General features: G+C 40.2%; 1 protein-coding gene across 1 annotated transcript in view; it reads right to left on the reverse strand.

The window, feature by feature from the left end:
* Nucleotides 1-9,306, reverse strand: part of ACVR2A (activin A receptor type 2A) — an 86,171-nt gene extending 76,865 nt beyond the window's left edge. The window contains exon 1 of the mRNA XM_029224507.1: nucleotides 8,668-9,306. Within this exon, the coding sequence (XP_029080340.1) occupies nucleotides 8,668-8,722 (55 nt within the window). The 5' untranslated portion in view covers nucleotides 8,723-9,306. The remainder of the gene's footprint in view (nucleotides 1-8,667) is intronic.
* Between the last annotated feature and the right edge of the window lie 829 nt (nucleotides 9,307-10,135).

Below are 10,135 nucleotides of genomic sequence, written 5' to 3' on the forward strand. Positions count from 1 at the left end.
GATGTTTCCTGGCACCTATTTGGCAGCGTTAGTGATATTTTCTTTGGCTGAATCATTTAGTCAGAATATTATTTCATATTAACTTACAAGTAATTTACGAGCAAATTTTTAAAGCCTCCCAAGAACTGAATCTGTATATTTAAATGTTTTACATATTACGTTTCTAAAGATAGGTTAAAAACTGACATGTATGTAAGATCTACTATGAACCAGCTACTGTGTTATGTGGCATATTATTTCATTTACTACATCTTGGTTTACAAATTTAAAAAATTAATCTCAGCACTTTAGAAATTTGCCAGCATCTGATAACTTGCCCATGCCTCTTCCTCTTGAAATAATGCCTTGGAACAAGGCTGATTTACAATATATCATAAAGATGTGAAGACCAACAGATTTTTCCCAGTAGAGGTCTCATTTCTATAAAACATAGTTAGTAATCATAAGTAGGAAAAAATCCTTTCTCAAAAGCTTTAGATAAGATAGGCTTATTACTATGATATGTAAAGACGATTCATTTTAAAAAGGCAAGCCCCCCCAACATGAGTCCTCCTAATAATTATCTCATTGCTTTACATTTATTTTTCTTCAGCAACATTAGAGAATATAATGATTCCCAATATGATTACAGCTACTGACAGACAGCCAAAGAAAAAAATACTTTTATCTAGTCCAAAAGAATGGTATTGAAAAGGTTTAGGATTCAGGTCTGAATCACATATACCAACTTCAGAAAAGTTTCTAAAACTACTTTTATAAAACAGTATAATTTACTGTGAAGAAAATGCCTCACAGAGAGTTCAAAGAATATAATCTGAATGACCAGTATGAGCAATCACTGCAATTACTGGAATCTGACCATTATTTAAACACAAACAACACATTGAGCTACTAGAGCTTAGAATTAACTCAACCTCACAATGGAGACATATACACCGTACAGTGTATGTGTGTTAAAGAATATTATATGCTCTCATGTTTTTTATGAACTCTTATTTTCCCAAATCTATGTTTATATTTTCATTCATGCTTATATTCTAAATTCATCTCTGTCTGTAGAATTTCTTTAGTTATGAAAGTGCTTCCTATTTTCTTCTGGCTTGTTATTTCTTTACCAATTTTATTTAGTAGTGCTACCATCCTACCTTAATCTCCAAGCTGTTTTTCTATTTTATAGTCCACATACTATAAGTATTTGGGACATCTATCAGGGTCTCCATCATCCACCCGCTTACCTCCTCTTGGTTTTAATTACTTTTCATCTGGATTTAACCCCCTCAACTGAGATTGTTCTACTTCAAGCAGTTATAAACATTTTTTCATCACAGAAATCTCTTCCTCAGATTTAGTCAAAAATTCCTCCATTTCAACTTGCCTTCCATCCACAGTCAAGTTTACTCACAAATGCTTTCTGTATTCCTCATCCCATTTTGTTCCTAATCCCTCATATTAAGATGAATATACTTAACCTCCTGCCAAGACATTTTTTTTTTCCTATTATTGGGACCTATCTCCTCCAACAAGCCTTTCCTAAATGAAAAAATCTGAACTGTTCAAATTACAATCTAACTTTGTTTTAGCACCTCTGTGTGTCCATAAGTCATCCAGCTAGTCCAGGAGAGATACTAGCTCAGTCAGGGTAGGTCCATGTTCTCCCCTGGGACCAGTTTTCCGTATATTCTGCACCTAGGCACAAGTTCTCCTTTGCAGATTAAATAATGAGCATATTTTTCACTGCGCATATTTTTTATTGCACATATTTACATAGGCAGCTTCCTTCTCTACTCAGAGGATTGGGTCGAAAGAATAAAGCCAGTATTTTTTAGGAGTTTAGAACCCATTAGTGGGTCACTGAATTAATTAATGGGTCATAATCAAAAATTTGTTAATGAAATAGAATAAAAAAACAAAAGTGTCCTGCACACAGTAAGTTCATGAAACTTCTATTTCTGATAAATACACATTTATGTATATGGGAACTGAGTCAAGACAACGAGTATTTCTTATTGTGTGTTATGGTCAAAAAAGCTGAAAGCCACTGAATTTGAAGCACTCTACGATGTCTTCTAAATCTATACAATTCAAATTATATTAAAAGATTTAGTCTAAGGAACCGAGACACGGCATTAAAAAAGGGGGCAGAACTTAAGGATACTCACAAAACAACCAGCAAAATCACTTTTTCTTAATAAAATGTCACTATTAAACTATATCCTTAGAACTATAGAATCATAAAGCTTTTAGAGTAGGAAAAAAGTTCAGAGATCATCTAATCCAAGTTTATCGCTTTAATACACAAAAGAAACTCAGGCCCAGAAATGAAAAAATGTCACTTCATTTATTCAGTAAGCATTTGCTAAGCACGTATTGTGTACCAGGTTTTAGGAGTGGGTTTGTGGATAAAGAGAAGATGTCTTCAAAGAGCTCAGAGTCTATACTGTATATATGCAAGTAAATATTTACATTAATTACTGAAATCAAGGTCATTTATAAAGAACAGAAATCAACTAACTCAATCTGGGCAGAGAACTGTTGTTTTTAAAGAGGTGGTACTTCTCAGTCTTAAACACAAGGAGTTAGCCAGGTAAAGGAGAAAGAAATAACATGTACAAAAGTACCATACTAATATACAATAAAGGAGGACACATTCAGGAAACTGAAGGTTGAGTTTGTATATCTGGAATATAGGACTCATGCTGAGGAGGAGCCACAGCAGAATACCTAGAATTTATCTGACATTTAATCTTCAAACCACTATGTGAGGTAGGCACTATTAATATCCCCATTTTGTAGATGACAAAACTGAAGCACAAAAGGTGAAGTGATCTGCCTAAGGTTAAGTTGTGAAGCGAGGATGTAAAAGCAAGAAAGTCTAACTCCAGAGCCTATACTCTTATCCTCTATACCAAGAGGTTAGAGAAAACAGGCAGTATCTAAATGAAAAAGGACCTTGTATGCCCTTCTAAGACTTCAGATTTTATGTTAAAGGTGACTCACAGTCCATGAAAGGTTTTAAGCAGGAGTGACATATTCAGACTTATTTTTTAATGAGGTCAGTCTGGCAGGTATGTGGTTGGATTGGAAGAGGAATTAGTGGCAGGGAACTTAGCTAGTCATAGCTAGAAAGATACTACAATAATTCAGGTAAGAGAAATGATAGATGAGCTGTACAGCGGCAGTGCTGGCACCAGAACCCAAGTCTACTGACCACCGCAACCGCTTAAGAACCTCCCATGTTTCCCTTTAAGTCACCATACTAATAGTTTAAGAAATCTAACCTCAGGAACAACAGCACATTCCCTTTAGGCCCCTTTATTAAACAAAGCATAACCACTAGATGTGTTGCGTACATGAAAGTGACTAACAGAACAGTTGGAGAATGACGGAAAGTCAATTGCTATCTGCAGTTTTCTCACCTTCTTGACTTCTCCTTCTCCTTCCTCTATATACTATTCCTGGAACTTTCATGTTCAATAGTCAATTTGAAATCAATGTTCTGTCTAGACATGACTATTATAACCAACCTAACAATTAAATACACCACAGAGGAAGTCTAATGTGGTCCCAGCTGTGGCAATAAATATACTCTATGGTATGGTCAAATTTTGGCTTAAACAGAGGTGATGAATGAATAATAATAAGAGATAGGCTTTTTGAAAGCAGCAAGAGTTAAAGAAAAACAGAATATTAAAAAGGGATATGAATCAGAGCAATGTAAAGTTCAAGCCATTTGTTTCCAAGAGAGTAACACCAGTCCCAAGTGTGTGTGGTGTTCCAGAAACCAACAAATGAAAGAACAGTAGAAAAGACTATCTGGTCAATTCTCAAGCATTCTAAATTCAATCCCTTTAGATTTAAACCAAGGGTGAGCCCTCCTGAGCCACCCTTGAGACTAAGGAACAAGTGGGTTCCACAAACAAGCAGCCTACAGTATAGGGAGGAAAGTACAGAAGGGACAGAGAAGATAAAGAAGAGAGGAAAGTAGAAAGGGAATCACAATGAAAGGGAATGGAAGAAATGATGAGTTACAGAATATGGAATAAAACTGAGGCGTGCTAGTGACCTCAATATCAAATGTTGCCAACCTTAGCTAACTTACTGAGGGGCACCATGATAGTGGTAACATTAGAGAGCATGAAAAGACACATTTAAATCACAGATTTATGAGACACCAACGATGAGAAATAAGAATAATGACAAAACTAAAAATGCAACAAAATAGTTTTAGAATCTAAAGAGACAATTTAAAGATTATTAAAATCTCATTTGGTTTAGTTATGCTTTTACTTCTCATGAAACAATGAGTCTGATGGACACAAAAGGTGAAAATGTCAGTTAGTACCAGAGATATGTCTGGGGAGATGCGTTACAAAGAAAGTATGAGACTTACTTGTATACTTTTCTGTGGGAGCAATTTCAGAATTTTTCCTTTCTATTGGTTAGTGCTACTTATTTTAAGTATTTCACTGTAATTCTTATCCTAGCTGGCTGGGTAACTTCCTTAAAACCAGAATTCAAAACAAGGTAAACACTTTTTAATTATGGTCAAATTTTAACCCCAAAAAGGACAAGGGTCTGCAATAGATCACAGAATATTACTTAGCAGTATAGCCTAAATGAGTCTAATGGTAACCAAAACCCAGATAATGATTCTCAAAAAAATTATGTAATTATTACTTTAAAAGTTTCTTAAAATTAAAGTTTGCTAGGTAAAGGAAATACTCTTTAAAAAAAAAACCTCAAGGTGTAAATTCAGTTTTTCCATTCAGGTAAAATATAATAGTGAAAATATTTCTTCCATACGAAACTTACGAAACTTTCAGATACCATATTAATCTCTCTCTCTCCCTCTCCCTCCCTCCTTCTTCTCCTTCCTTCCCTCCCCCCGTCCACACACACCTGCTGCCACCACATCACTCACAGTAATTTCAATAAGGATAAAAGGAAATATTCTTAAAGATGATTATTATTGCAAAGAAACTACTGAATCAAAACAAATATAATTAAACTTGATACCTTGACCAATCATTTATCATATCCATGAATATGCAGTCTTCATAAGTACTCCATTATAACAAGTGACTGGAGAAAGTTCATTCAAAACAGTCAGCAAAATATTTTTATTAAAGCATAATAGGATGAAATAATGTGTATACCTATAGCCTATTTTTCTAATCATTCTAATTTTACAAGCTAATGAAAACTCTCAATACAAGGTCAGCTGGAGATCATCAATACCATGTACCTGTAAAATTTAGATGATTAACTGTGTGAGGGGGAGCAGAGACCTTTTACTAACACACTAATGCTTTTTAAAATTAAGAGTTTAGAATAGGGCTTCTCAACCTGAACGCTATTGACATTCTGAGCCAGATAATTCTTTGTTGTGGAAGGCTGTCCTGTGCATTATAGGATGATTAGCCAGCATCCCATCCTCTATCCACTAGATACCAGTAGCACACCCTCCCCTCCTCCCACTCAATTGTGACAACCGAATACATCTCTAAATGGCCCCTGGGGGAGAGCTGCAGGGCTGGGGAGCAAAAGTCACCCAAGCTTGAGAACTACTGTCTTATCATAAACAGAAAAAAATGAATTGAGGGAGAGGGTGTTGTTTTGTTTTTCTTCTGGTCTTAATGTTCCAAGATATTATATTTGAATTTGATCACGGATTATATTTGAGAGATTCTGCCTTTGAAAACAAAGCATGTAATATCTATCACTTGTTAGTCAAAGTTCAGAAGAGTCCCAGAAGATTCACTGTACTGCCAATGACCCCTCAACCACACATACACACACATCCGTGCACACATACACACACAGTACTGCCTAGCTGAACTGAGGAAAATGCACAAAATTACTGTATTTGCATTTCTTATTTCATCAAATATATGGACCAGACTGTTCCAGTTCCCACAGAAACCAAGAGAATTCTCAACTTATCCAATGCAACTCAAATACCACAATAGCTGCATCACTCTAGATATGATAAACCTAAGTCCTAGAGCAAATATTAAACTCATCCTCACATTTTAACAAATTTGGAGGATGATACAAACTAACCATAATGCTTTAAAAACAAAACAACTAAGAAGTAGATTGGTGTTTTGAAACAGAACCTGAGGAAGGATAAGAGTAATGAAAAAATTCAAAATCAAAGGGAATGTGAAGGCATTTCAGCATGGGGGAAAAACTCAAAAATGTTTCCCCCAGAATGAGAGGAGTGAATTATACACTTAGCCATATCCCAGAGGAATAGTCTACATAATCAGTCTCCAGTATACATACCATGGGATGGAAAATGAAAAATCAAAGTCCCCAAAATACTAAAAAAAACAGTAAACATCCATCCTAAACATCTGAAATAAAACTGCTCTTTACTACTGTTCTTCACCTGATTTTTAAAACAATCAAATACCCATAAACAAAAAAAATTACAACTTCAGACATTTTTTAATTCTCATAAAAATAGCCATTCTCATGCTTCCAGCAGGTCAGATTACATATTACATAGAAAAATCAATTCGGAAAAAAAAACATAAAAAATTCTTTTTTAGAGTGCATTTGATGCATAACAAAAGGCCTTCAAAAAAATCAGATACTTTAATAAAAATCTTCATGTATAAATATGGATGAAAGTCTTTAAGATTTTTTTCAATTATCTTCAACAGAATTATATTTTAGTTCAACTAGGATTGTTTATTTTTTAAAAAAACTATGCAACGATACTTAGTTTAATGTAAGTGCAATATCTATGTGCTCTCCAGCAACAAAATTACTTTATTTCAAAATTTTAGCTATTAACCTCCTGACTCAGTGAAAATAATCCTACAAGAAACTAATGCTCAATTCTTTTTATTCCCAAGCCAAGCAGAGGAAGCTGTAAGATTTGTAGCGACAGCCTTCTTTTCCAGAAGTAATACCTTGAGACTGCTCAAGAATAGCCTCCTTCACCAATTAGTGTGACTCAGGTGGGTCTGGGAGGGAATAATGTCCACAATTCCTTGGTCAGTGGCCATGATGCCCCTCCTCCTCAAGGGCAGAAGATCAGAAAAAGGGATGAGAACAAGAGGAGTTCACCAACCAGAACATATAGGGCCAGAGGAGGAAGAGTACTACAGGAAAAATTAAAACTACATGGTTAAGTTATGTCACAAAAGCAAGAGGTTTAATGTTATCCAGTATTCATTCATTTCAGAGACACCATTGTTTATCTTCCTCCCCAAACCGTGCACAAAAAGAACTGTCAGCCTGCCTTAAGCATGTTCTTTCTTCCATTTAAACAGACATGATTCTGTTGGTTAATCTCTGGCAATGATCGCCATTTCACAACACATTCAGCCCACCCGGAACTGATCAATACCACTACAGACATAAGACTAGACTTTATCCATTTATTAACCACAAGGAAATGTACCATTCAGCAAAATTCTATACATTACAAAAGATTCTATTAAAAAGGGGGGCAGGGAGGATGGGTGGACACGGACACACACACACACACAAATACACACACCACAGAGGTACACAAAGAAAAGACTACCACCCTCTAATTTCCCTGTGGCAAACGAGATAAAGACATGGCCACAAACCTGTCAATTCGTTGTCCCCCTATAATTCTATCTCACAACCTAGTAACTGAATATTGAATTTTATGATAAATAGATCCACTGCCACTTTAAAATTGTTTCTTCTATCAAACTAACTCTCCTCTTAGGTACATTTGCACACCTCTGAGCTAGATGCTGTATTCATTTACAGAATTTCAAATACAAAAGACTAGTTTTCCAACCACTGGTTGCAACCACAGAACGTTCTCACAAAATCAAAATTTCAAATATAAATGGGCCAGATTATTCTTCCAACCCTGGAAGACTACAGTGTATTTGACAGTGTGAACAATTTCAAATGGGCTGTTCTAAACCGAAAACAATGCTTCAATACAACGCGTTTAAAATAAGTATTCCGTAGGTAAGCAAAATCTCTGCCAGAAAAGAGCACATAAATGGTGGTTGAAAGCCAGCACATTACCAACACACAGCGGCATACCTCTTCTGCACTGGGTTATTGCTAATACTCCAACAACAACAACTACAACTATTTTTAACACTGCTGGACACTGAAGTTGAAGAAAACGTGAGGGGAGACCCAGATGAAATTGCTGATATAATGCATTGTTTCTCACGGTCAAAATTAAGTAGCAGCTGACTTGATCTCTGTTGTGATAGTCACTGAAGCACTAATTAAAAGACGTTAAAACACAAACAACAACAAAAAAAAAAAAACACCCTTATTTTGGAGGATGCCACACTAAAGGACATTTTGGAATACGCCTTTCGGGTCTCAAACCTTTGCATAAATTGTCACTTGTGGTATTTGCGGCTTAATTGCAACCCAACCAGCGCTGTCATCCAGTGTTACGGCCACAAACCATGACTTTCTCACTTCCACAACAACAGAGCAGTCACTCTTACCAACCTAACTGAAAACGAGTAAAATTCATGGAGATTTCCATATCATAATCAGCCCTGGGGGGCGGCCGCCGAGGGGCTCGGGATGGGGGGAAACCTCCCCAGGCTCCGCTGAAGCTCGTCGACCCGACAACAACCGCAGCCGCCAGCAGCGGCAGCGGCAGCAGCCCCGCCGCGCCGCGCTCCATGCACCTACCTGAAGAACAAGAGATAAGAAAGACGGCAAACGCCAACTTTGCAGCAGCTCCCATTTTCCCGAGGCGCCGGGGAAGCCGTAGGAAGTTCTCGCTAGATATCCAGTTCCCTGGGTCTTCCTCGGAAACAAACCTCCTGGTGTAAAATCAACCGTCATAAAACATATTCGGAAGCCCCGACCAAAAAAGCGTTCACGGGGTCAAAAAAAGAGGGAAAAAAATGAAAAATAAAAACAGCGAGCACAACAATTAAAAAAAAAATGCACCACGGGGGAAAAACCGCCACACACAAGCACAACACACAAAACCAAACAACGAAAAGCCAACAACAACAAAAGCGGGTTTAAATCACTGTCAAAATCACTGTCAGCTCCGCTCGCCTCTCGGGTCTCTCGGAACAAAACGCCAGGCTGAGGCGACGAAGAGGCGGCGGCTGCGGCGTCCGCTGCCGCCCGGACAGTCCGGGAACCGAGCTGGGTCCGACGTCCGGACCGACCTTCAGCCCGGACACCCAAAGTCCCCCGGACCACTGGCGGTTGAGCTCGCGTCGGTGGCGGCCGAGGCGGCGGCGGCGGCGCGGGGAAGGAGAGGCGAGCGGCGGCGGCAGTGCAGGCGGCGGCCAAGTTCTGGTCCAGGCTCTGGCTCCGGCTCCGGGCTCCGGGCTCGGCCGCGTTTTCGGTTCCCTGGCCTCCGCCGGCCCCGCCCCCTAAACTTCCGGTTCCGGCCCGAAGCTGGAAGCCAGGCACCGCGGCGGAACGCTCCGCAGCGGCGGCGGCTGCGGCGGTGGCAGCGGCGGCCGGGCGCAGCGCGCGTGCCGGGCCGGGAGCGCGAGGAGATTGTCGGGGAAGCAAGGCGGGAGCGGGGGAGGGGTGAGAGAGCGAGGGCGGGGCCGGCAGGAGGGCGAGGAGGCGGGGCGGGCGGAGGCTCGATACCGCGAGGCCTCGTGGTTCGGCCTGCTTGGCCTGCTGAGCGGTGGGGCTCCAGTGGGTGGCAAGTAAATGCTGTTGGGGTCTCGAGTGCCTGGTTTCCTAACCGTGCCCCACTGGCCTCTCGGCGGAGCGCACGCCCGAATGGTCACGGGGAGCCCAAGAGGAACAGGACCCTGGGGCGGGGCGGGTGACTGGTGACTCCTCCGGGGGGGGGGGGCGTCTGCGGCGCCCTGTCTTTCCTCTGGGGGGACGCCTCGTCCGCTCTGAAATCGCGGGCGCCGGGAAGCCGGGGGTGGGGAGTCGGTCCTCCGCGCCTGCCGAGCTGCAGGAGCTGGTGTTTGTACCCCCAGTCCTAGCGGTGTGTCCCACCCCTGTGGCTTCTGCTTTAAGCGTTTTGTCTTTCGGCTAGAAGAGCAAAGAAAGGGGGAAAAATAACCCGCGGAGGATGGGCTGTCCACCCGTGCAGGATTTCCACAGCAATTATCATGATGTGCAATATGAATCCATTCCCACCTTCCCTTTTGTACACAAAGCATTGTGT

The sequence above is a fragment of the Monodon monoceros genome, unplaced genomic scaffold (assembly GCF_005190385.1).
Source record: "Monodon monoceros isolate NGI ecotype Baffin Bay Population unplaced genomic scaffold, NGI_Narwhal_1 Super_Scaffold_16, whole genome shotgun sequence".
Taxonomy (NCBI): domain Eukaryota; kingdom Metazoa; phylum Chordata; class Mammalia; order Artiodactyla; family Monodontidae; genus Monodon; species Monodon monoceros.